The sequence below is a fragment of the Oculina patagonica genome, chromosome 1 (assembly GCF_052425735.1).
Source record: "Oculina patagonica isolate OP01 chromosome 1, crgOcupat, whole genome shotgun sequence".
Classification (NCBI taxonomy): Eukaryota; Metazoa; Cnidaria; class Anthozoa; order Scleractinia; family Oculinidae; genus Oculina; species Oculina patagonica.
In genome coordinates, this window is record NC_135758.1 from 18581658 (window position 1) to 18609540 (window position 27883).

Below are 27883 nucleotides of genomic sequence, written 5' to 3' on the forward strand. Positions count from 1 at the left end.
CCAGGGACTAATTGTTCCTTTGTTTGTGCTGACCTGAGCTGAATGCCGCACCTCAAACATCACGCCTTTTCCGGGTGTCTGATCTGCCAAATTTCGGCCAATCAGCACAAAGCGTTTATGGGTTGTCTTATTTTTTTTTTAGTTAAGTGAATGAATGGGACAGTCATGTAAGTATGTCATACCAATCAGATTAGCCAAGGACTACTATTAAGAACCAATTGCAATCAAATTGCCACTTGTAGAGGTGCATCGTATGTAAGAATATTTGCTTCGCATTTGAGAAAGGCCGTCTTTAGAAGAGTAAAACAGGGGAGGTATTCATTTACATATGTATTGGCTTAATGTCACCTTAACCGGCGGTGGAATTTTTGTAGGTCAGGCCGAGGACTTTATGTGTGGGTTAAAGCCGAAAAGTATTCGGAATCCATCACATTCTGTATTTAAAACGTATCCGATAGTTCAATTGCATACCGTTCCGGCGTCTGCTGACAATGCACTTGTGGCGGTCAGTAATAGGCCCAACACTTAACTGTTATTCGAGCGTTCGTTTCGGACGGGCTAGCTTTGCTGACCTAAGTACAAAATACATACAGCACTTGCACAAAGCATGTTTGAAGAATAATAATCTTGCTATTATTACGAAAATCTGTGGGTATATTTAATTTACAAAGAATATCAGAAATGGTAAAAATGGCATCGTTTCTTTCTTGTCTGGTTTCTCGAAATGTAATGAGCGAATCGAATCCAAAAACATCAAAATAAATCCGCTGCAAGCTTTTGCATATGTAATGACAGAGCTTTTCCCTTTCTGTGTTTTTCTTTTTTGCAAACAGGGCGATATTGATAGTATATGTAGTTGCTTTGCTTTCGATAATAAAACCAATTGCAAGACATGTAAGTTCACCTTTTTAAGGAAACAGCGCTGCCATTTCACATTAAGAATCAGTCGTTCACACGAACCGCTGTGACGTCTCTAAGTCTAATTTAATTCATATTATTTTGCGGTTTTAATTTGGCGCCACGGAGCCTACAGGACTTCTACTGCAAGACGAAGCACGCGATGTTCTTGAAAGATCCAGTATATAACGTAGACTGAGGGCCTCTTTACACGATGCCGGGTTGGCTACTAGCCCGGGTCGGCTTTCCTCAAAGAAACTGTGGAAAATGCTTGGCTTATAAAGAAAGAAAACAAAAAAGCCAGGGCTGTTCATGTCAAAATACCTACTCGTGTTTGCTACTCGCGGACACTTTACATGTAAATTGTCAATCCTTCTAGCCGGTTCAACACAGGACAGATGGTTCCCAACCCTAATCCCTTACCAAGAGAAAATAAATAAGTTGTCACTTATTGTCTTGTATGTTTTAGGATGTCATTCGCACCATTTATCCCTTGTGCCCTGTTCCACTTCTTGGTCCACCCCGTACAAGTCTTTGGTGGTGGTACATGCAAGGATAACAGAGAGGAATTTGGATTTGCTTTAGTTGGGCATGACTTGAGAACTCTGCACGCTGACAATTTTGCTCGCTGCTACTTTCTATGCAGTCTAGAGGAAACATGCAAAAGTGTGACGTTTCTCTGGAATGATAAAGAATGCCAAATAAAGAAAGAAAGAAAGAAAGAAGTCCAAACCTGGAGATTTTGTGGAAAATCCAGCAGCCACTTATATGGAGAATAACTTTCGAGGTTTCTTTATTCATCCACGGTTTCTGCCAAAAAGGGCTACAGCGTATTTTCTGATAAACGACCAAACGTTTAACCGACAACGTTAAACGGCTTAACTTTTAACGGACATCTGGAAAACCACCAAGGTTTTTGTATGCCAACTTCTCAGTGATGGAGTTACGACTCACTTGTTATTGATGCTCTTTTTTACAGACAGTCAACTGGCAAACAAGCAACCCGATGCCTATGAATCAACTATGCAACTGAGTCATATTTGTTTAATTTTTTTTTTGTTTCATTGCAGAATTAGTGCTGGCCGGTAATCCTTCAAAATATGAGATTTGTTTGTTAGCCGTGATTAGATGCATGACTGTAGATGCACGTTTAAAACAATGAAATTCACGTAAACGTTTCTCCTTTAATGAATAATTCTCTGATCTTGTTTTCTTGCAGAAAAGAAAGGATCAAAATCCTCGATTCCAGGCTCTTCCTGCAAAGATATTTTGATAAGCGGTGACTCTGAGGGAGATGGTGAGTATTGGATCGACCCTGCCGACTCAGGGGACCCCTTCACAGTGTTCTGTGACATGACAACTGAACAAGGTGCTTTAAAATGATATTAAGAACTTTTTAGTTGCAATCATGTCTCTATTTCTCTCGCAGAATTGCTCAATGTCTTTCTCGTCATTTTCTTTCACATTCTATAGTTAGGTTTTTAGAATGGAGACACCCCAATATTCTGGAGTAAACGTTAAATCCACTCGGTGTTGAAAAAAGTGAAGACAATAACCATTCTGACTCGCTTCTGCTCATGTCTTCTGCTCATCAAAAACCTTTCTGTTATTTTGAAACGTAATCTATTTCCAAGTTGGCTCATTGACAAGTCAGTTAAAGGTTATCTAAGAAAGGTTAAAACCGCAGAAAAAGATGTCGATACTCCCACATCTGACATATCCAACTGCCATTTTTACAAACTACCATATATTGGTTTTATTCTTCCTACACAGGGAAGAAAATTCCATCTATTACTAATAAGTATTGCAAAGATTTAAAGGGACTGTGTCACGGCTGATTTAAGTTTATTTTATTACGTTTTGCCAAATACTCGATATGAAATTTAATTTTTGCAAAGAAATTACTTCTATGGGTCTAAATGACAAATCCATAGCTTTATTGCAACTAAATGTGTCTCCCTGGCGTTATAATTTAAAGTTACAAGCAGACGAGATTAACTTTGAAAACTGGTCCGCCGGACCACATTTCAAAAACCCATATCGCAATCCGTTTCAATCTTCGTCGCTTTTGGCCATCCGTACCTTCTTTTGTATTTGCTGTGTTATTAAAATGTTCCTTCACTGTTTTAAAAGGTTATTTTATATATTTAAACGAATTTGATGGTAGTTTCCTATGCCCAAGTTTAGCTAAAATCCGTGACACGGTCCCTTTAAATGTAAAAGTAATATTCTCTCCATTCAAACTTAGCAGTACGTTTAGTCGTAAGTATTTTATTCCCGAGCCTCTAAAATCACGTGTTGTGTACCAGTTTACGTGTGCGAGCTGTGGAGCTCGTTATATTGGTGAAACCAATAGGCATTTTCACACACGTGTTAATGAACTTTTTTTTCGGGTCAAAAATCCCATGTTTTTAAACATCTTAATTGTTCTAGGCATTGTCGAGACAGTTGTGATGCCTTCAGTTTTAAAATTATTGATTTTGCTAAGACTTTCACACAACTTAAAATCAAGGAGAGTCTTCATATTGAACGTTTCAATCTAGAACTCAACAAACAAGTTGAGCAATGTCAATTTGTCGTTACACTTTTAATTGTATCTATTTCAGCTTAGTGGTTTTTCACTATTGTTCTTTTCTATATTTTTACTGGTTAGTTTAAATAAGTTTGCATCTTACGTTCATTGGAATTTATAAAGGCTCATTGTATAGGCTGTTACATATATAATAACGATCATTGTGTAAACCTAATATATTCATTATGACTGATGATGATGTTTGAAACATTTAAAAATATTTGCAACACCTGTGCTATCACTGTGCTATCAAGACCCTCAGTGAGAATCAAAGTTAACTTCTCTAGGATTCATGTTTAATCCTCCTACATAACTATTTTGAGGGTGTTCGCGTTCTAGCCCTGGCCAGTGACACTGTGCTGTTTTCTTAGGCAAGACACTTCTCACAGTGCCTCTTTCGAACAATAAATCAGCACCGACTAATTTAAATACCTGGGTAGGCCCACGACAGACTAGCATCCTATCTGAGATGGGAATGAAAACTCTTGTCACCTAATGTTACAGAAACCAGGATTAGCTGTGACGTCTATGGGTCACTTTGGCCCAATGCAGCCTTGACCGTTGCTTTAATGTTCCTCTTTCAGGTGGATGGACACTCATCAGTCATTTTTTAATGAGGGATGCAAATTCTCTACAAGATGAGTCTCTTAATTCCAATTCTTATAGAGAAATTCTTCCTAACTACAATTCCAATAACCAGTTCTTATTGTGAAATGGCTTCAAACAGTTGAAAATCGACATGGGCTTCACTCAGATCCGGTTTTACTGTTTTAAAAAGGAGAGAGGCCGAGTGTTTCACATCATGACAAACAAGGATGCCAAGGGAGCTAACGTGGTGAAGTTTTTCACCAATACTGACACGATGCCTCAAGCTTGTGGCTCTTTTACACGCCTCCCAGATGACAACTCGACTCTGGCCAACAACTGTGCTAACTGGGGTCATCCGGATAGGAACCGATGGGGTCATAAAACAATGCTCTTTAATGATCGCCTCTATAGAAGACCATTTTTGTGGGCAGGGGAACGTTACTTTACACTTACTGGTGGCGTTCGCTATTGTGACGACAGTTTGAATGAGCTCGGCATGTCTTTGGGTGACATATGGCAGATTTTTGTACGATAAGTGAACAAGTTTCACTGCTTCATATACCGTATTTATTCGATTTTACGTCTCCCTCGAATAAACGCCGCACATTAGGGTAGAAATATTTATAAACGCCGCTCTCGAAAAAAACGCCGCATCATGATGCGGTGTCAGCGGGGGGGGGGGGGGGGTGGAGAAATTCGGCACTTTTCTTTGAAGAAATAGCAGTACCTGGAAACGGTGCGAGTCTATGACAATCAAGCCGTTGCTAAGAAAGACATCACCCAACCAACCATTCGATAGCTACTGCGCACAAGCGATCGCGTGGGTCCGACGTAGTGGTAGTTTTAAAAAGCTTGGACAAATCCAAGTGGTCTTTGGTTTCGCTGTGTGATTATTCAGCCCTCTCAGTTTTCTGGTAAAACACTCGAATGAAACAAAATTATACATTTCACTCTAAACAGAGAGCAGAGTGTTTATGTTAAACGAGTGATCGTTAGTAAACATCAAATCTTGCGTGACCGTGACGAAGGAGCCGGCTGGTTCGCGTGGATCTGGAACGATTTACCGACAAAAAACTACAAAACTACAAAATGCCAGAATATGAAGCGGCTGTGTACGGTTAATAATGTAATGCAAATAACAAAAGATGCATGATACTATTTGATGTTTACTGATGTTTATAGTACTGTACATATCCAAAAATAATCTCATTAAGAACAAAGTAAACATTTTTGAGGGCGAGAAATGAAATAATTTAGTGTCATCAAAACATTTGTTATTGAGTTCATAAGATTGCTTTGTTTATCGTCTGGGGAAGAGGATGGTCTTAAGATGGCTCCGTAGTTATTCCAGGCGCACTCGTCGATGTTCGGCTTTGACGCGATGGCTATGAAACTTTGAGTAAACTTTCGCCTATTATTCAGTAATAATGATTTAATTTGATTTCACTGGTGAAAAATATTCTCAATGTTACTGGCGTTTAACTGGACCCCACTTTTTGGACAAAATCGCTTCCAGTACAAAATTTTGCCCATATATTTTTGCTAAATTTCTGGAATCAGCTTATATTGACCTAATACACACCATAGCCAAGTTTCAGAAAAATCGTTGAAGCAGAAGTCCGGAAATACTAAGGTCATGTAAACTCAACTCTTACATTCTCTTGAAAGTTTTCATACTGGATGCTCGTCGACGAAACAAACTACGACCCCAAATTTTCGTGAGAAGCCTCTCCAATGTTTGCTAAATCAGAGTGCCTCGCCGATTGTTAATCGTGCGAACCGATAAAAAGTATTAGCTAGTTCCGTAAACATTATAAAATGCCTGAAAACGTCCTCCACCCTCCAAAGTTGCGTTTTGCAGCATTTTGTGAAAAGTATACCACGGTTTTGCGTCAAACGCCTGCCATATAAATTTCAAGGTACTGCAAAATGTTTGCATCGATTTTGTTGCTGTGTCGTGTTGTGAGCTGGAGAATTCTTCTTGAGATTGTAAGCTACTCCGCGACTGATAGTAGGCGAGCAGTTTGTTTACATAATTACGAATACGAAATGAGCATGTGCGTCAATTATTCCAAGAATTCTCACCTATGATAAGGGGGGCTTAGTGATATGCGTGCTAACCACCCCAGGAAGGAGGGGAGATGTACTCTCCATAAGACAAATCATGAGGTGGTGTTATTAAATGTGGGGATTACGCTAAAATTACTTTTTTTGTAACAAGATTACGAAAACACAAACTACTTACAGCAATAAGTTGCATTAGTGCTTGTAGTTTTTATAAACGATATACATACAGGTTAAATTCTTTGATCATCCCCTCCTGATGTGGTTGACGCGCATATCACTGACGCCCCCTTATGAAGGTGCGAATTCTTGGAATAAATGACGCACATGCTTATTTCGTATTCAGAATTATATAAACAAAACTGCTCGCCTGCCTTCAGTCGCGGAGTAGCTTACAATCCCAAGAAGAATTCTGCAGCTCAAAGCACGACACAGCAACAAAAATCGATGCAAACATTTTGCAGTACCTTGAAATTTATATGGCAGGGGTTTGACGCAAAACCGCGGTATACTTTTTGCAAAATGCTGCAAAACGCAACTTTGGAGGGTGAAGAACGTTTTCATGCATTTTATAATGTTTACAGAACTAGCGAATACTTTTTATCGGTTCGCACGATTAACAATCGGCTAGGCACTCCGATTTAGCAAGCATTGGAGAGGCTTCTCACGAAAATGTGGGGTCGTAGTTTGTTTCGTCGACGAGCATCCAGTGTAAAAACTTTCAAGAAAATGTAAGAGTTGAGTTTACATGACCTTAGTATTTCCGGACTTCTGCTCCAACGATTTTTCTGAAACTTGGCTTTGGTGTGTATTAGGTGAATATAAGCTGATTCCAGAAATTTAGCAAAAATATATCGGCAAAATTTTGTACTGGAAGCGAATTTGTCCAAAAAGTGGGGTCCAGTTAAACGCCAGTAACATTGAAAATATTTTTCACCAGTGAAATCAAATTAAATCATATTATTACTGAATGATAGGCGAAAAAGTTACAACGCAAAGTTTGACATCGACGAGTGCGCCTGGAATAACTAAGGAGCCACCTTAACAGAGGTAAGGTAGAAGGGTTTATTGAAAATGATTATGAAACTCAACAGGGGGTTTGTGCTTATTGTATAAAGAGGGCCTTAAATGAGACACGGGCTTGAGAGATCTTGCAATATATGCAATTGGTTTTATGAAATGGCTTCAATTGGATGAAGTGTGTTTTATTGACAGGTGTCAATTAATCGTTCGTTTGATTACTTATCCTTATAACTTAATACGCATGCGTATTATTGATACTATTGGCAGGAGATCCCTACGAAGGCCGAGGACAGACTTCAGACTAGACTTCAGACTTCAGACTTCAGACTTCAGACTTCAGACTTCAGACTTCTGACTTCAGACTTCAGACTTCAGACTTCAGACTTCCACCTTTATAATTCAGAGACCCGCCTTCGCTTGATTTTCCGCTGACCTCCTAATGTTGTTGAGTTGTTAGATCAGGCAGATCCACTATTTAATAAAGTCAGATCCGCTATCTATAAAGTCAGAGGCACTATTTAAAGGTTGTTAGTAATCGGTGGAAAGCGGAACGGCGTAACGGCGTAACGGCGTAACGAGATTTTTTTTTACTTTATTAATTTATTGCTATCAACTGAATTAAATTAATAGGTTCCAGGTACCGCTGTCTGCAGGTTTGTAAAGTGAGAATTTATTAATTTAATTTAGTTCATAGCAATAAATTAATAAAGTAATTAAAAATTTCGTTACGTCGATTCTCGTTCCGCCGTTACGCCGTTCCGCGTTCCGCCGTTACACCGATACTAACAATCGATAGCGGATCTGACTTTAAATAGTGGATCTGCCTGATCTAACAACTCGGAGGTCAGTGGAAATCAAGCGAAGGCGGAAGTCTGAAGTCTGAAGTCTGAACTCTGAACTCTGAACTCTGAACTCTGAACTCTGAAGTTTGAAGTCTGAAGTCCCTCCTCGGCTTTCGCAGGTCGATTTTTTTGCAAACTTAATCGTTATAAATATCTTAGTGATGTTGTAATTTAGCTTTACAATGCCCAATAATTTGATATCTTGTTAGGTATGTAATAACTGATATCAGTCTTCCATTGTACAAAGTATTCCATTATCAATTTTAATTCAGTTATTGTCAACAATGGCATAGAAAGTATAATCTGTATACATTGTTCAAATATAGTAAACCAGATGGTTTGTAAGAAGTTGGTTTTGTAAAATTATTTTACCTTTATATCTTCATGTAAATAAACTTACCTGTTTTATGCACTGTATGTTGTCTTCTTTGACTAAGTGATCATACCAACTTGCATACTATGTCTCACATTGTATGTAAAACGACAGCAAACAAAACTTGAACTTGCTTGAGCTATTTTTGAGCTCAAGCAAGTAAATTATTTTGTTTCAAAAAATGCGCGTCTCTGAACAACAACCAAAAAACAATCAACTGTAAAACGGCCGAAAAGAACGAATTAACTGCTTGAAATCTCATTTACCACATTTATTTTAATTCTAAGGTACGGTCTGCGGAATCGGTCTGCGGTCGTCCTCAAAAACACCAACTATGACGTCACAAGTTTTTTTTTTTCGTCAATTTCTCCGAGCTCTCTACGATTATGAAGGCCTAAAAGAAACATTTTTCAACTTGCAATATCTCTGTGATGCAACGTCCGATTAGTTTAAAACTTCAAGATATGTTTATTTGGCTCTTAATAAACACATGGACAAAAAAATGAAAAAAAAAAACGAAATTTCTGTTCATTTGACCTTTAAAATGCGCATGCTTGCTAGCCTACTTGAGACCGTCGCCTTTTCTATTCTATACTTCATAATAGGAGAAAGGTTGCACGTACATGTAGGCTACATGCTTGCCAGTACACTTGTACATTGTACAACATGCTATAGAAACAATGTATCCTTCAGCGCCCGTAAATTTATTCAAATATCGAAACTTTTACTTCAAGCTCTGTTTTCCATTGGATGCGTTCTTTCTCATGAAGGCTTTGCTTTTATACTGCTCTAAAATTCAGTTTCGGGATTTTGCGAGCCTGTTAGTGTGTCGCTACGCCCTATTAGTGATTTGTTACTGCAAAATGTATAGTATTTCTCGGTACATTCTTCCCTAAATCCCTCAAGACTGAAACGACGAGCTTCAATCAGAGTGCAACTTTGCGTATGGGGCCAAGGAATTCATTTTTATTTATGATCATTTTTCTTCGCACAAGTATGAGTCTAGGACGCAAAAGGCCGCTACGCTCGCAGTTCAAGACTTGAACTGCTTTGGCCTTTTAAAAATGTTTTATCGAAAAATTCCTTTATATAATTGTAGAACGCTCATCAGCAGCTATTCATTTGGTAAGTTGTTTTGTCGCTATAATATGCGCTCGTTTATTCGACAATTCTATCCTTTTTTTCTGATAGGCTTGATCAGGAAAATCGGACAACATGTACCGATACAGCAGTCCGGTTGTTCTTTATTTTCGTCCTCCGCAGTATTTGCTGTGCATTTTCGTTGTTAGTTAAATCCTGGCTCATCCTCGGTGTAAGAACCTGTAAAACTCACCGGTGACGTAAAACAAAGAACGAACAAAGCAACAAAGAGCGTCAAAAACAATACAGAGCAGGAAAACAAAAGCTCCAAAACAAAGAAAAATATCATACGTTTTTACACCGAGGTAAACCCAAAATTCTTTTCTCCACACGCTTTCTTCAATAATCATCTATAAGCGGGTTCTAAAGCTGGTTTCTTCATTGGCTGGCAACAGCATGTTGTCAAGGGAGGCCAGGAAACACCCTTTGTTTGCTTTCTTCTCTTCTTTCTACATCTCCAGCACCTTCCTAAGAATTCTTGCCGATGCCAACAATGGACATCTCTGGATCAGTCCAACAGAAATGCCGATCTCAATGGCTCTCAGGTTGTCCTGCAATCTCAGTGGTATTGAACCCAATGCTCCTACTACCACTGGAATAAGATTTGTCATCACAAAACACATTTTTCGAACTTCTCTCGCTAAATCTTGGTACTTTATTATCATCATCATCATCATCATCATCACCATCATTATCATTATCATTATCACTGATAATCATTATTATTTTTTATAGAGACTTTACAAGGCATTTTTTTTAACTTAAAGCATCCATTCTATTCCCAATTAGTATAAATCCACTAGCGTTTTATCACGAATGCTGTTCTCTGATTGGCTACGCTACTCACTATCTATTCTGTTGTAGAAAGTGAGTAGCGAAACAGCGTGCGCTTGTCAACAGAATGGCCACCGCTTTTGCGCTTTTTAAATTGTTCGTGAAGAAGGACTGGGATAATTTACTATTCGAGGCGATTTCGGAGAAGAAAAGAGACTGTACGGAAATATGTTATGAAGATTTTACACGGTAAGAAAAGCATTTATTATTCATTTACGCTTTTAAAAGTGGGCAATTTAATAATTTTATAACATTCAGAGAAAAGTTTCACCGAGACATTTTGTGGAATAAATTTAAAAATAGTTTACAATCCAACACAATTTCAGCGTCCCCATCGAGGAGCAGTAAAAGAAAAGCTAAACAGATTAAGCTTACAAGTATTTTTATGCATCAATAAATTAAGCAACAAAATTTAAAGCGAATTCAAGGTTTTTCCTCACGGGCGACTCGTTCAACTTTTCATAAATTTCCTATAGTTCACGCTTCCTAGACTAAAACCAACTTGACTTTCAAAGGACCTTTGTTAGTCAGTATATCCTTTAATTGTCATTTTACAATGAAAATCCTGGCTTTCAGTTCAGTTTTGAACAAATGACGGTTTAAATTTATCGTGAATGAAATGCAAAGGCGCACCGCACAGAAGCAATGTGGTTTCTTCTTTGCGAACAGCAAGAGGGCATTTTGCGTGCGCATGCGTCGATATGGGCTAGTGCGCACTACAAAGAAGTTCTGCTATCGATTGTTTACATATTTTTCACAATTTATGGCCTAATTTTCAGCTCAAAATAAAAGGTTTTTTAAGTTTTATTTGCTGTATACGATACTAAGAGTCCTTGCTTTATCTTCTGACAACAACAAGCATACTTTGGTGTCGGCGTGCCGTTTATCTGATCGACTTTGGCTATGTGTATTAAACATTGCGCGTGGACAAAATGGCGACCGAATGTCGAGAACCGTAATACCTTGCCCATGTTTTTAATAGCTGGGAGATCTAAACGGACAAAGCGCTACGGCTACTTAGTACTAAAATATAAAACAGCAGTTTTAACTATACGATGTTATAATCAAGTATCCCGGGTTTGAGCGAGTGGTCATGATTTTGTTCAGATTTTTCATAAAAATGCAATTTCATCGTTCTCACGATGCAAAAATCTCAAAATCTAGCCTTGATCTCCAGCGTCTACCGATAATATATGGAGCATGAAGTACTTGAACTATCGTCTAATGCTGCGAAGGTAGCGTTAAAAAAATGGTCTATTGTGGTAGTTTTTAGCTTTCTTTAACGTACGTTCTCGCTGGTTTATTCTAACAGAGAAACTATCGTTTGTGATTATTTTCTTAAACTTAAGCATTGGTCAAAATAACTTCACATTTCGATGTACCACAATTATTCCGTTGAACAAGAAAAGAATTACTGAGATCGGTCTTAATTTTAAAGTGTTATGGTAATTCTTTGCTGGTAGACTATTTGTTTACATTTTACTATGTTAATTAGTACATTTTTGGCTCCTTTATCAAAATCTAGCCTTGATCACCAGTCAAAAAATAGCATGAAACGAACAAGCGATATATATATTTTTCAGAAACGTTCTAATAACTGCTGCATAAAATGTCTTAAGAAATAATTTTTAACTATAAACAATGTTATTTTCAAATTTTCATTTCAACGTTTGTTTCTTTAAGATTGATGTTCGTTCTGTTATAACGGCTGTTTTACTTCTGTGTCGCCTAAATGTGATTTAAAGAACTGCAGTTCTTGTTCCAGGAAACCCTGTTTGCCAGTCGAGGGCAAGTTGGCCTTGCTTTAGAGTCATCAGTGAGCTGCATTATCATGTGCAAAACACCCAAACATGTCTTTCCCCTCAGGGAAAACCCTTTTCTTTGGTGGCCGTACCTTTAGGCAAAAAATCTCTCGACAAGCTATAATATTGCTCGCACTCTGCTTGTATTACAGCAATTGATTTGATGTGAAGTTTTGATCCTAATATATCACATTCCAGCACACGAATAAATGTTTTCCTCTTTTTACGGCCTGTTTGATTTTTGTCGGTGAAGGCTTTCCTGCCTGTCCCACATATTTTCCCATTATTTTCAACAACGATCCCGAAGCAGGCCAGAAAATCTGCTTTATAAGAGCCTTGCCACACACAAAACACTTTTTCTTAGCGAAATTTACGTCTATATTAAATTATGTGACGATAAACAGTACAAAAAACAAAGTTTGAATCTTCCGCGCCATTTTTATTCCCAAGATCACGCGGGCTTTGTACAGCGGTTGCACGCATGCGCCCGCAAAATGCCCTCCCGCTTTTGCGAACAACTCGTTCAACTTTTCAGAATTTTTTTGATCGTTTACGTTTCCGAATTTCAAAACAAAACTGGGCTTCCAGCGGCCCTTGTACGTCAGTACATCTTTCAATCGTCATTTTAAAATAAAAAACTTGGCTTTTCCTTCACTTTAGAGCAAATGACGTCGTCAACAAATCGTGAATGAAATGCAAACGCACACACAGAAGCCAGTGCAATGTGGTGCAGTTGTCAATTATCCGCGTGTGATATCATTATTTAATAAAAACAAGAGGCCTATCTTGTTGCTAAGTTTTGAACGTCTAGTAGATTTATACTAAAACAATTAGATTATTCGCTCTCGATTTCTATGCGTGATAGTTGATTCGGGCTTTGCCCTCATCAACTATCGCGCGATAGAAATCTCGAGCTCCTAATCTAATTGTTAAATATAATGAACAAGCCGGGAAGGGGCCACTTAATTTTTACGATGTTTCAAGACATTGGCTGTTTTTATGCTAGAGACGATAATGTCGTCAGACGACGTTAACGTCTAAGACGTTAAAGGCGTCTGGTATAAAAACGGGACGCCTTTAGTAGACAGCTTTTCAGAAAAAAAAATAAAAAAAGACTGGGTTCGACACTCGGAGGACACTGGACACGAAGACGTAAAGCCATCAGACGTTAAAGGCGTCTGTCTTATTTACTGTTTTTATACTAGTTAACGACCTCCCGTTTTTATACTAGACGGCTTAATTTTACTGCAAATGTTCCGATACGTCCCAAAAGAATGAGCAATTTTGTCTTTCAAAAAAATATTTTCCATTTTAGAATGTCCTTCACTGACTTTGAGGTCTGAAAAACGGTTAAAACGCTATTTATAGATAAATGAAATTCTTCCAAACACTTTCAACAACTAGCTTGATAAATTATTGTATTTATGCACCTGCACCCCCGCCCCCGTGGTGTTAGTATTTTGTGTCTAAATGAAATAGCCTACAGATTAACTTAAGCGCCAAAAAAACGCTTGAATAGGTCTTACAATTCGAAAAAGTTCGCTTAAATTATCAGAAATTCAGCTAAAATTACGAGCGTAGGCCAAAGACAGCAATTGCTTTTCCGTACGGTAAAACGGGAAAAACAATGTCCCACTTAACAGTGGTTTGCTAGAACTTAAGTATAAACAGCTACAGAGCTAAAAATATCGCGCTTTTTACAATTCATCTTACCTAAACTACAGACAAGATAAAAGATGGATCAATACATTAGTAAAAATATCTACAACTGACTTAACATCGTATTTTCGCAAAGAGGCTACATTATTTATTCTTGTAACTAAAAGACTTTAAAAAATTGATTTATTTACGCTGAACATGATAAAAGACGTATTCTGGTTTGCCCTGTTCCACTTCTTGGTCGACCTCATAGAAGTCTCTGACGGCATGATCTACTATGGTGTCAACAATTTGGATTCGCTGTAGTTGAGTATCGCCAATTCTAACTAAACAAATAATCACTTCTCTCACTTGACTCCCTGTTTACTTTATTTTGTCTCAAGCTGATTTTACTTTGCTTCCTGAATTAACATACTTTTTTGCCTTTTTTTAGCTTAAAGCACAATGGTAGAACAAAACAGTTCAAAATTGACCACTAGGTAAAAAAATCATTTTTTTCTTTGTAGAGCTGAATCAGCTAACGTGCCAACAGACACAAAATCGCATTTTACACACACGTTTATTATTACCGTCTAGTGGGCTGCCATCATCTTCCAATCAGAATTCAGCCCTGTAGTGAAATTGACAACTAAAATGCCGTTCTTTAGAAAGTGCCCAGCATGTCAACTAATACGGTAATTTTTTTCACGACGCATGGTTTTCAAAGAACAATAAATCTTTTATAAGCCATTTTATTTTACACTCTTTTTCGATAGAGAAGTTCATAGTGTTCCCATTATTTTGGTGCCAATTCAAATCTCTGTTTCTTGGAACTTTCATTATTTGAGAAGATATAGCTAAAAAGGTAAGCAAAACTTATTAAGAATTAAAAGGAATATCAGGTTTTTCCCTTGTAGTATATACACTGCGTCAAACGATTGTACAGGTCGATTGATAAAGGTTTAGCTCTTGCCGCTGGGCAGGCTTGGGCCGTGGCGTTTCCTTCTAATTACCTGATTAGTACGTTTAACCACGAGAAGACATGCTCTCGTCAACAAAACGTTAAGTCAACAAGTTTATTTACCGAGTAAATCGTGTTCAGTCGTTTAACGCTCGGTAGCGCTGAGCCGTCAATAGTTAGTGAGATATTCGTTAAACTTGTCGCGTCAGTGGTCTTCCCGTGTGTCAACCCTTACCTAGGGTGACTGGAGTTTGGGTTGAGGTCAACGAGAAAACCAAAAATCCAGGCTAGCTACGTTGATGACAGCAACCTCAGAATTGTAATATCAGGTGTCTTCATACTGCATCTACAACTGTAACTTAGATGAGTACATGAACTGTATTAATTTTTCTTGGAAATGTTTGAGTTTTCATAAAAATGTGGGAAGTCCGTTATGACTGATGACTTTTTGGGAAGTATTGTTTTGGCAATTTACAGTGGCATCTTCCAGAGTTCATCAGAAATTTACGCAATCTTACTAATTTACGAAAAAATCTAATTACAAAAATCGATGCCAGCTGTAAGAATGCAGGTCATAATCGTATCTGAAACTAATTGACTTAAGGAGGCTTTATACCAGAATTTGAATAAAATTTTAAGATGTTAAAAGAAACGATTGAAGAAAGAAAAAATTTGAAACACCACCAGACAGTTGACCCCCACCCAAGACTGGCACTCCAGGTTGTCAGGGAAACTATCTGGTATCCGTTTATCAATTTTTAACTAAAAAATTTTAATTTTAAAAACACAATAAATATCCGATATTTCTTATCTATCTAAATTTTACAAATCCTTTGCGGAAAAACTATCTTCTCCAAGCTTCCCCAAAAATCACCCAAAAAATAAAATACACCGCTAAATAAACATTGGATAATGAGAGTGCTTTTGGATTCCTTGAAACGCGAACGATATATTTCCGTAAACCCGTGTTGAGCTGTGAGAAAACGACCTCCGGGTATAATTCCCCCTTAAACGATCATAATGGTCAAGACAAAGGTCAGGTACAATGTGAAGACATTCCCCGAAAAATGTTTATAAACATGAAAACGACATTGGGTTCTGGTACCAGAACCCAAGATCATTATTCTTGCCAAGAGTTACGCGATGATGTTCTCAGCGACAACAACAAGTACAATATGCAAGAAATTTAACTTATTAGCTGTCAGATCGGTTTGGATGCACTAGTATACATTTAGGGCTGTCCCAAACATGCTACATAACGTTTGGCCAACTTTTCATCTTTCGAGCAAAATTTTTTCCTTTCGAACAGCTTTCAATCAACTTTTTGCAATTTTGAGCATTTTTCTTTTTCATATTTTAGGATGTTATTCAAAGCAGTAATCCCTTGTGCCCTGTTCCACATCTTGGTCCACCCCGTACAAGTCTTTGGTGGTGATGCATGCAAGGACAACAGAGAAGAATTCGGATTCGCTCTTGTTGGGCATGACTTGAGAACTATGCACGCTGACAATTTTGCTCACTGCTTCTTTGTGTGCAGTCTGGAGGAAACATGCCAAAGTGTGACGTTTCTCTGGAATGATAAAGAATGTCAAATAAAGAAAGAAACAAAGAAGTCCAGACCTGGAGATTTTGTGGAACATCCAGCTGCTACTTATATGGAGAATAACTTTCGAGGTTTGTTAATTCACCTGCGGTTTTAGTTGAAAGGATCTAGATAGTTTTTTTTGTTAAATGAAAAAGTCACGTTCTTAACATAATAGATAAAGATTACCGAAACTTTTAGTACCCTTTTTACGGGCAACTGACAAACAACCAACCGTGTACTTGTGCACCTTACTGAGTTATAGTTAGTCAAATACTTAACGAATCCAGGTCTTTTAGACAAGTCCTGAGTAAACAACAGGAAGGTACTCAAACTGGCCGGTTCTCATTTAGTATGTGTTTTGTTCGAGAGAGAAGTGATTGGATGCATGATTGTAAATTGCATGATTAAAAAACTTAATGCGCTCAACGTTTCCCCTTCTATGAATGATTCTCTGATCTCTTTTTCTTCCAGCAAAGAAAGGTTCAAAATCCTCCGTCCCAGGCTCCTCCTGTGAAGATATTTTGATAAGCGGTGACTCTGGGGAAGATGGTGTGTACTGGATCGACCCTGCCGCCTCAGGGGACCCCTTCACAGTGTTTTGTGACATGAAAACTGATCAAGGTACGTTCAATTTTTATCAAGAATCATTTCTTAAGAGTTAAAATAACATTTCCATTTCTCAACGTTTTTCTTGTCATTTTGTTTATTTTGAACTTCTTTCACATTTTTAGAACACACTCAAGTACTTAGGTTACAAAAAATGGAGGCAAATCTAGATTCTGGTCTGACGTCGTGTTGGCAAGCAATCCCTCAATTCGCTCTGAACAAGATTTCTTAATATTTTGACCGCGCTTCAATTCCTGTTTGTTTTCTTTTGTCTTTTTGTAACGTTAGGTCCTGGTAAAGTATCGAAATAGGTTAAAAAATACATATCTATAACGAGTATGAAAATGTACTGCTTCAGGATTACTTACAAACATACATGAATGTGATGTTTATCACCTTGTACTACGTCATTACTAGAGAATTAGTTAAATACATAAATAATGTGGCTACCGTTGCGTTACCTCCGGTTCGGTTACATCCGGGTTCGTTCTTATGACGCGTGATATCCCCTAGGTAATCGCACGTGCGAACTTGTGGAGTTGTAGTTTTAGTTTTTGCAGTGTATGGACAAACAGTTTTTAAACGTGCCTTTGCACGTTTTGTGCACCCTTTATTGGATTTTTGACATTGTTTAGGAACAGCTTATATATGGAAGCTACAGTTTAAAAACTGCTCGTCCGATTTTAAGAGTGTTCGGAGTTTGTTCGTCGAGTATTGGACTGTTAGGTTCTCAAGGGAGAACTGCGCTTCGTGTTTGGATCGATTTGTGCGATTATTGGACTGTTTCGTTCTCAAGGGGAGAACTGTACTTTGTGTTTGGATCGATTTGTGCGACCATTGGACTGTTCCGTTCTCAGGGGAGAACTGTACTTCGTGTTTGGATCGATTTGTGCGACCATTGGACTGTTTCGTTCTCAAGGGGAGAACTGTACTTTGTGTTTGGATCGATTTGTGCGACCATTGGACTGTTCCGTTCTCAGGGGAGAACTGTACTTCGTGTTTGGATCGATTTGTGCGATTATTGGACTGTTTCGTTCTCAAGTGGAGAACTTTGCTTCGTGTTTGGATCGATTTGTGCGATTATTGGACTGTTTCGTTCTCAAGTGGAGAACTTTGCTTCGTGTTTGGATCGATTTGTGCGATTATTGGACTGTTTCGTTCTCAAGTGGAGAACTTTGCTTCGTGTTTGGATCGATTTGTGCGATTATTGGACTGTTTCGTTCTCAAGTGGAGAACTTTGCTTCGTGTTTGGATCGATTTGTGCGATTATTGGACTGTTTCGTTCTCAAGTGGAGAACTTTGCTTCGTGTTTGGATCGATTTGTGCGACCATTGGACTGTTCCGTTCTCAGGGGAGAACTGTGCTTCGTGATTTGTGCGATTATTGGACTGTTTCGTCTCAGAGGAGAACTTGCTTCGTGTTTGGATCGATTTGTGCGATTATTGGACTGTTTCGTCTCAGAGGAGAACTTTGCTTCGTGTTTGGATCGATTTGTGCGATTATTGGACTGTTCCGTCTCAGAGGAGAACTTTGCTTCGTGTTTGGATCGATTTGTGCGATTATTGACAATCATTTGGTTCTCAGAGAGAACTGTTATTGCCTTGAGCTTCAATAAGATTTGTCTCAACTTTGTGTTTGGATTGGATTGTGTCTGTTTGGTCGATAGCTGTTTGCTCTCATGAACAACATTGTTTCGTGTTTGGGTTGGATTTCGCCGGTTTAACTGACAAATATTTCGTTTTCCGAAAGAACATTGTTTTGTTTGTGAGTTTATTTGTACATTGCAGTTGAGACAGAAATGTCTGTTCGATCACTGCCTGTTGCTAGCAAATTGGAACAAAGTGCCCGAGAGGCTTTGTCAGAAGCTGACATTGGAACTCATTTGAGAAGAAGTTCCCGCATTAGAGTACCTTCTACTATTAATTATGAAAGCAGAACGGCAGAAAGAGCAAATACGTTAAAAAATTCCCGTGCAGGTTACATTGCAACCGTTACCAGAATTCAAGGAGACATTAAAGAAATAATGGACAACTGTGGAACTTTGGAGGATCTAAAATTAAATCAGGATTCCTATGAAAATGCTTGGCGGAAGTTTGTTAAAGCCCATGAAGAATACATTGAATGCCTTGATGTTCTTGGTCGTTGTGAAGAACTTGACAGGGCTAATGATAGCTACAAGGAGCAGATGGCGCAGAAGGCAGCGTTCGACACTGTAATTGAGTCTTGGAAGTCCAAAGCTATGTCTAATAAAAGGCGAGAAGATGATTCGAAATCCTTTACAAGGAAGTTAAGCAAGAGTTCGAAAGGTGGGTCCTCTGGCTCAAGTTCAGCTTCCATGGTGTTGGCAAGGAGAAAAGAACAACTCGCCCTCGCTCAATTAAAAACTAAACAGCTTCTGCGTGAACAACAACTGCAGCGTAAGATGATTGAAATTCAATATGAAAGGGACTTAATGGAGGCTGAGATGCAGGAGGAGCGGGCTAAGGCAAGCGTCAATGTTTACAAAGAGCTTGAAGACCAGTGCAGGGATAGTCAGTACAAGGAACGTTTAGCAGAGTTAATACCTGAAGAACCTTTGCACCCCACTCAGCATCTGACAGAGGAAGCAGCTCAGTCTCAGTTGACACAGCCCAATGAGCAATCAATGCAGCATTTGGAGCCTTCACATCCCACTCAGCATCTGACAAAGGAGGCAGCTCAGTCTCAGTTAATACAGCCACATGGGCAATCAGTACAGCATTTGGAGCCTTTACACCCCACTCAGCATCAGAAAAGGGAGGCAGCTCGGCCTCAGTTGAACCCACTTGAGCAATCAGTGCCAAGGTCTGAACCTTTGGAGAAAGCTCCTGAATTTAGTGACAATGACAGAGTTGGGATCTCAGGCAAAGCAGTCAGCACCCCAGCACGCAACCCAGTGTTTTCGGCAACTGGACGTACAGTTTTTGCTGATGAAGCAGGTGCATGTAGATATGCAGACCAACCGTACAATTTAAAGGACACTGAGACATTGAGAACACCGCCTGTCAATCCACCAGTGTTAAGGAACACATTGCAACGAGTGCAGGTACCATTAATGCCACAGTTTAAGCCTGACGAGATCTCACGGCAGCCAACCCAGGTGCCACAGTTCCAGACCCCTGGTACATATCCAGGTGAATTTCAAATGCAAGAACCAGCATCAGTTACATCCGATGGTAGATTAGAGATAGTACAAGCACTGCGTCAAGTTGTCTCCGCTCCGAAAGTTGAGTACATGCGTTTCGATGGAGATCCGATTAAGTATGTCTCGTTTGTGCATAATTTTGAAACTTGCCTAGAGAAAGATAATCCTGACAACTCCAGAAGATTGCAGTTGTTAATTCAGCACTGTTATGGGAAAGCAAGAGATGCAATTGAAAGCTGTGTGAACTTGCCTGTAGATGAAGGTTATCATGTTGCCAAGAGTACTTTACGTGAGAACTTTGGACTCCCTCACATCATAGCCAAGGCACACATCAGGAAATTGGAGAGCCTACCCCCTCTGAAGCAAGCAGATGGAGCAAGTTTACTCGCATTTGCCCGCCATTTAGATGTAGCCAATAGGACACTGTCAGGCATGGGGCCTGAATATGTCAGTGATTTGAATCATACAAATACATTGAGGGAACTGAATAAGAAGCTCCCACTGTTCATGAGAGTAAAGTGGACGGAATGTGCGGGAAGAATTATTTCACGTGGATCAAGACCAAAGTTTGCAGACTTCTTGCAACACTTAAAGGACAGAGCTGCACTTGTTAACAATGAGTTTGGAGAAGATTTAACTACCAGTCCTTCGAAAGAAAGGGACAGTGTAAAACGGAAAGATTCACAAGGTCGAGGTCCTCAGAAATGGACGTCATTATTTGGAGGTGTCCAAGGTCAGAAAGGCGCTGGCCAGCAGAACCGGAGATTGCCCGCTTGCAGTGTGTGTCGCGGTCAACACGGGCTGTGGAAGTGTGATAAATTTAAAAATCAGCCTCATCAAGACAAATGGAAGGTGGTGCAGGAACAAAAACTTTGTATCAAGTGTTTACAGAGTGGTCATTTTGCAAGAGACTGTCCCAGGCGTCAGTTTAAGTGTAGAGTGGTTGGATGCAACAGGGATCACAACACACTACTGCACCCCCCTCCAGAAGATCCGAACCCTTCAAGTGCTAATCAGGGCCAGTCAAGGGAAAGAGTGACAGGAACTAATACCAGCAGTGAAACCAGTGGAGTGACAAGTGAAAGAAGTACTGTGACTGCTGCAACTGGGGCCGGCGAGCGAGTCTGTCTTAGTGTTGTTCCAGTTAAGGTCCTGGCTAAAGGTGGTAATGCGATACCAGTTGAAACATATGCCTTGTTGGACAGTGGCTCAGAAATTACCCTTTGCCATGAAAGTTTGAGAGAGAGCCTGGGTGTAAGCGGCGCCAAGTTGGACTTCACTTTGTCCGGGATAACAGGCTCAACCAGGGTAGAGAGTCAACAAGTAGACCTGATAGTGATGTCAATGGACGAATCAGTGACAGTGGAGCTCCCGAATGCCAGGACAGTTAAGCATGTGCCAATTACTGAAAGCTGTATAGCCAAGAAGGAAGACCTTGAACATTGGCCACATTTGCACGATGTTGAGTTACAACAGTTGGACGTTGGAAGTGTCATGTTAGTTGTTGGTCTCAAAGACAATCCAAGTTTGTTCTTGCCATTGGAGTGCCGTGCTGGTAAAGAAGGTGAACCTGTGGCAGTTAGGTACAGTCTGGGGTGGACTGTGATAGGTCCTGTTGGAGGAGAAAGCTGCAATTCTGAACGCTTAGTCAACTTCTTACGTGTGGGAGAGAGCACGGTTGTCTGCACCAGTGGATTGGAATCTGAAGATTCTGTTCTCTGCGATGGATCCAAGGACAGTGTTGTGTTTTCTGAAATTTTAGGCAATGGAGATGTTGTCAAGGTGAATGTTGTGGATCAAGGATGTGGCTTTGAACTAGGATCCGATTCCAGTGAAACCAAGAACCAGTTACAAACAGATGAAACTGAACGTCAAGCTCGTGATGAGGAGCTAAACCAACAGTTGGAGAGACTCTGGAAGACAGACTTTGAAAGCTCTGAAGTTGAGACACGAGTGTGTGCATCATTAGAAGACAAGAAGGCCTTAGAAATAATGGAGGGATCACTTAAGATGGTCGATGGACACTTTCAGGTTGCCCTGCCTTGGCGACATGATCCACCCTTCTTACCTAACAACAGAATAGTAGCCGAAAGAAGAGGATTACTTCTGAAGAAACGACTTCTGAGGGATGATGTTTTGTTTCAGAAGTACACGGCAACAATGACGGATTACATTGAAAAGGGCCACGCTGAAAAGGTTCCCAAGGAAGAATTGGAAGTAAAGGACAGACCAGTGTGGTACCTGCCCCATCATCCCGTTACACATCCTTTAAAGCCCGATAAAGTGAGAGTGGTTTATGATTGTGCAGCAAAGTTCGGACAGACATCATTAAATCATCAGCTGCTGCAAGGCCCGGATCAAACGAATCAACTTGTGGGTGTGTTGAGCCGGTTTAGACAAGAGACTATTGGAATGGTCGCTGACATAGAAGCAATGTTTCATCAGGTTTTGGTGGATCCAAAGGATTGTGACGCTCTAAGGTTTTTATGGTGGCCAAATGGAGACCTGACAAAAGAGATGGAAGAGTATCGAATGGTGAAACATTTGTTTGGAGCAACGTCTTCACCAAGTGTTGCTAATTTCTGCTTGAGGAAGACAGCCCAGTTGCATCAGGAGGAGTTTGATGCAGAAGTGGTGGAGGCAGTGAAGCGCAACATGTATGTAGATGACATGATGAAGTCGACAAGCACAACAGAGAATGCTGTTGGTCTAGCCAGTCAGTTGCGCAAATTGCTAGAGAGAGGTGGATTCCGTTTGACGAAGTGGTACAGTAATGATAGAGAGTTGCTCGCGACGATTCCCGAGTCTGAAAGAGCCAAGTCAGTGGTTAATTTAGAACTTGAAAATCTTCCTACAGAGAGTGCACTTGGCCTCAAGTGGAATACAGAGGAGGACAAGTTTGTGTGGGAAGTCTTGGAGAAGATACTGCATTCAGTAAACCAGAAACCAATGACACGAAGAGGTATAGTGTCAGCTGTTTATTCCCTTTTCGATCCGTTGGGATTCATCGCTCCGTATGTCATGAAGGCAAAGTTGCTCTTGCAGACACTCAGTAGAAAGAGGCTAGGCTGGGATGATCCTCTGGATGAAGCAGACAAAGGACAGTGGAAGCGCTGGCTAGACGATCTCCTAAAACTGCAAGAAATTCAAGTAGAGCGTTGCTTCAAGCCGAAGGGGTTTGGTGAAGTTAAAGAAGTGCAGTTACACCTCTTTTCAGACGCATCTCGTCAAGGATATGCAGCCGTTGCATACCTCCGTTTGAAAGATGTGTCCAATCGAGTTCACTGTGCATTTGTGATGGGGAAAGCAAGATTGGCTCCTGTACGTGAAATTTCAATCCCAAGATTGGAACTTACAGCTGCTGTTATCTCGGTTAAACTCTCCAAGATTATTCGAGAAGAATTGGACATGACAATTGACCAAGTTTACTACTGGACTGACTCAACATCCGTGTTGAAGTGCATCAACAACGAATCAAAGCGATTCCATACGTTTGAGTCTAATCGTCTGACAGTGATACACAATGGGTCGAAACCCTTTCAGTGGAGGTACGTAAACCGAGATGACAACCCTGCTGATGACGGTTCAAAGGGACTGAAGATAGATGCCATGTTGAAGAATGATCGTTGGTTGAAAGGCCCCAAGTTCTTGTGGGAAAATGAGAGCCATTGGCCCAAAATGATTGAAATTCCAGTCTTAGAAGATGGTGATCCAGAAGTGAGGAAGGAGGCTCAGATTTATGTCTCCACACTCCAGAGTAATGTTCTGGATGACTTGATTTCGTACTATTCCTGTTGGTGGAAATTGAAATGCACCATCGCATGGTTGCTGCGCTACAAACAATACCTTCAAGTCAAGGTTCGATTGAGAAGGAACACTGCAGTCGTAAGAAATTCTCCAGTCGAGTCCAGTGAAATGCCATTGATGAAATGCGGCCATTTGACAGTAGCAGAGCTCCAAGTGGCTGAAATGGAAATTCTCAGACGCGTTCAAGAAGTAGCTTTTCCAGAGGTCTTGAATGCACTTTCAGCGAAAGAATGTCGTGAGGATAACGGTCACTCAAAGAAGATCCTTCGGAAGGCTGGAGCGTCAATATGTCAGCTGAATCCGCAGCTAAAGGAAGGCCTATTGAGAGTCGGAGGTCGACTAGCCAACGCCCCTGTTGGTTATGAGAAGAAACATCCTGTTATCATCCCTTACAAGCATCATGTGACAGATCTCATCATCAAGCAGTGTCATGAAAGCTTGGGTCATATGGGCCAAGAATCTGTCTTGTCGTCTTTAAGAGAGACATTCTGGATAGTGAAAGGGAGGTCGGCAGTACGGCGTGTGATAGGAAAGTGCATGAACTGTCAACGGCAGAGAAAGGCATGTCCAGGAGAACAGTTCATGGCAAGTTTACCGGAAGATAGGCTTATACCTGACAAGCCACCTTTCACGTACGTTGGCATTGACTATTTCGGACCGCTCGAAGTAAAGCAAGGTAGATCCCGAGTAAAGAGGTATGGGTGCCTCTTCACCTGTTTGACGACACGTGCAGTGCACATTGAGATAGCCCACTCCTTGGACACAGATTCGATGATAAACGCACTTAGAAGGTTCATCAGTGTTCGTGGGTATCCAGAGCTGATAAGAAGTGATCGAGGCAGCAACTTCACAAGGGCAGACAAAGAGCTGAAAGAAGCCGTTGAAGGATGGAATGAGCACAAGATTAACAACTTCTGTGGTCAGAAGAAGATTGAATGGATTTTCAACCCACCCTCTGCGAGCCACATGGGTGGTGTGTGGGAGCGGATGATACGCTCTGTGCGTCAGATCCTAAAGGCTATTTTAAAGGAGCAGCTAGTCTCTGATGAAGTACTCTCGACTGTTATGGCAGAGGCGGTAAACATCCTGAATTCCAGACCTCTCACTCACAACAGTGACAGCCCCCTAGATGAGCAGCCACTGACCCCTAACCATTTGTTACATCTGCGTGCCTGTCCAAGCTTACCACCAGGAATATTTGACAAAGATGACCTCAGCTGCAGACGCGCTTGGAGGCAAGCCCAATATTTGGCTAATTTGTTCTGGCGCAGATGGACGAGTGAGTACCTGCCAACTTTGTTAGAACGAAAGAAATGGAACACACCGAGAAGAAACCTGGCGGTCGGTGATTTAGTCTTGTTAGCAGATGAATCATTCCCTAGAGGCAAGTGGCCACTTGGAAGAATCGTGGAGGTTATGCCTAGCAGAGATGGATTAGTGCGCACAGTAAGAGTGAAGACCAGTTGCACTGTGGCAACGCGTGCCAAACGACAGCGTAAAGGAGAACCAGTGAATGGAGATGGCAGCATTGTACTAACGCGCCCAGTGACGAAGTTATGTTTCCTTGAAATGAACTGAACACCCGAGTTGAACTGTGAGGAGATGAACTATTGAGAACTTTGCGAACAGTTAGCTACGTTATTATGAAACATTTATTTATTTTTAGTCGGTAGCCTTTTTTCTTCTTTGTAAACGAGACTGTTGTTTACAGTCCCCTTTAGGGGCCGGTGTGGCTACCGTTGCGTTACCTCCGGTTCGGTTACATCCGGGTTCGTTCTTATGACGCGTGATATCCCCTAGGTAATCGCACGTGCGAACTTGTGGAGTTGTAGTTTTAGTTTTTGCAGTGTATGGACAAACAGTTTTTAAACGTGCCTTTGCACGTTTTGTGCACCCTTTATTGGATTTTTGACATTGTTTAGGAACAGCTTATATATGGAAGCTACAAATAAATAAGGAAAGAAAAAACTGTAACAATAAGAGAGTTAAGCACAGAAAATGAAAAAAGGAGGAGACAGGGGATCCAACAAAAATTTTCCTTTTAACTAACCGTCCTACATCACTTTTTCGTGGAGGCGCTGTCGCCTAATGGTTAACGTGCTAGGTTCCGGATCGAGCAGTCCTTGTTCTTGGCAAGACACTTTACTCTCACAGTGCCTCTCTACGCCCAGGTGTATAAATGGGTTCGGACGAATTCATAGCTGGGGGATATGTCTGCGATAGAGTAGCACACCATCCAAGGGGTTGGGGGGGGGGGAGGGGTAGAAAAGGCTGTGGCGTCTATGGGTCAGTTTTGCCCAATACAGACTTGACCTTTACCTTGCTACATTTCCCTTTCAGGTGGATGGACACTTATCAGTCGTTTTCTAATGGATGATGCAAACTCTCCACAAGAGGAGGCAGTCTATTCCAATTCTTATAAAGAATTTCTTCCTAACTACAATTCTAATAACCAATATTTGTTGCGAAATGGCTTCAATCAGTTGCAAATCGACATGGGCTTCACTCAGATCCGATTTTACTGTTTTAAAAAGGAAAGAGGTCGAGTACTTCACATCATGACAAACAGAAATGCTTCGGGAGCTAACGTGGTGAAGTTTTTCACCGATTCTGACACGATGCCGGAAGCATGCGGCTCTTTTACGAGTTTCCCAGATGACAACTCGACTCTGGCCAATAACTGTGGTAACTGGGGTTATCAGGCTACAAACCGATGGGGGCATCAATCAAGGCGTACTGATACACGCCTCTATCAAACACCATTTTTGTGGGTATACAAACATTACTTTGCACTACTTAGTACCGGTGTTTCGCCTGGCGTTCTTTATTGTGATGACGATTTGAATGAGCTTGGTTTGTCCCTGGGTGACGTATGGCAGATTTTTGTACGATGAGGGAGTTTGTTTATTGCTACTTATAAAACTCAATCGGGCAATCAGAATTCTACAGGTAGTTACAGTTGAACATCTTTGCTCTGTCCCTTCGGTGTCCGTATTAGAGAGGTGTCCGTATTATAGAGGACACCACTATGACGTCACTTTTGATTTCATTGACATCTTAAAGTATTTAGTAACTCGAACTGTTCTGCAACGCAATGCTGTAGGTAAAAAGTTAACACCAAGCACAAATCCGAAACATCTAAGATTAATAAAGCGTTACATTATTGTTTTTGTAACCACAAACATGCATTACGAACACAAAATACCATCGCCTGATCAACGGAGTAACCGTAATAGAGAGGTAAAAGGTTTTTTTTTTCGAAAAGTAAAATACAGTCGCAGCTCTCTTAACGGACACTCTCGTAAGCGGACAGCTCTGCTTACGGCCGCCTTGTTTGAAACCCCGTTTTAACTCCCATACAAACTTTGTATATTTACATTCTCGTAAGCGGACATTCCAGTAAGCGGCCGCGGACACTCAGAGATTACGACTTAGCCTTTTTCTTTGTTTTAAAGTTCCCGTTAGCGGACACCCCAAAGAAAATCCTCTGTATCTTGTTTTTATTAATCAACTTCACATCGCCGTTCTTCACAATGATTTAACAGTAATTACAGTACCACATTTCAGTGTTTGTTTGTCGTCATCCACGTCCAGTTACATTTCGATAAACAACATGCATATTAGCATTATGTTAACTGGGCAAGCTCCTGTAAGCGGCCATCTATCCCCTACACCTCTAGTGGCCGCTTACGAGAACCATTCTCCTAAGCGGCCAGCTCCAGTTACGGACACTTTTTTCGCGTCCCGAGGGTGTCCGCTTACGAGAGCTTCGACTGTATATGGAAATTTTGTTAGGATATCGGAGATTGTCCGTAATAAGAGAGGTGGCCGTATTAGAGAGGTGTCCGTACGGAGAGGCTCGAGTGTATCTGTGAGCACGGCTTGTTACCTTTAAGCTAACTGAAAAATTTTGTATAATCATGTTCTGCTTTTGGCGATCTCTAGTGGTCTTTGTTATATTAGGCTTAATACAGCGAATTCCAAAGCA

The 27883-nt window shown here is 40.5% G+C and overlaps 3 protein-coding genes across 3 annotated transcripts; all 3 read left to right on the forward strand.

Moving 5' to 3' along the window:
* The first annotated feature begins 1151 nt into the window (after positions 1–1151).
* On the forward strand, positions 1152–4442 carry LOC144661001 (intelectin-like). Its single transcript, XM_078521726.1, has 3 exons — positions 1152–1684; positions 2117–2266; positions 4054–4442. The coding sequence occupies exons 1-3, from the start codon at positions 1666–1668 to the stop codon at positions 4179–4181; spliced, it is 297 nt and encodes a 98-aa protein (XP_078377852.1). The 5' UTR covers positions 1152–1665; the 3' UTR covers positions 4182–4442.
* A 10107-nt stretch (positions 4443–14549) lies between these two features.
* Positions 14550–17055, forward strand: LOC144660991 (uncharacterized). The gene is made up of 3 exons (XM_078521718.1): positions 14550–14638; positions 16095–16408; positions 16791–17055. The coding sequence occupies exons 2-3, from the start codon at positions 16096–16098 to the stop codon at positions 16979–16981; spliced, it is 504 nt and encodes a 167-aa protein (XP_078377844.1). The 5' UTR covers positions 14550–14638; position 16095; the 3' UTR covers positions 16982–17055.
* Positions 17056–18376: 1321 nt separating this feature from the next.
* Positions 18377–25838, forward strand: LOC144660231 (uncharacterized). Its single transcript, XM_078520832.1, has one exon. The coding sequence runs from the start codon at positions 18724–18726 to the stop codon at positions 25471–25473; it is 6750 nt and encodes a 2249-aa protein (XP_078376958.1). The 5' UTR covers positions 18377–18723; the 3' UTR covers positions 25474–25838.
* Positions 25839–27883: the final 2045 nt, after the last annotated feature.

Bases quoted from the DNA above. Each gene is read 5' to 3' on its own strand.
- LOC144661001 (XM_078521726.1), top strand. The intron at 2,267-4,053 runs GTGCTTTAAAAT...TTCCTCTTTCAG, and splicing joins TGACATGACAACTGAACAAG to GTGGATGGACACTCATCAGT.
- LOC144660991 (XM_078521718.1), top strand. From the start codon at position 16,096: ATGTTATTCAAAGCAGTAATCCCTTGTGCCCTGTTCCACATCTTGGTC. The intron at 16,409-16,790 runs GTTTGTTAATTC...TTTTTCTTCCAG, and splicing joins TATGGAGAATAACTTTCGAG to CAAAGAAAGGTTCAAAATCC.
- LOC144660231 (XM_078520832.1), top strand. From the start codon at position 18,724: ATGTCTGTTCGATCACTGCCTGTTGCTAGCAAATTGGAACAAAGTGCC.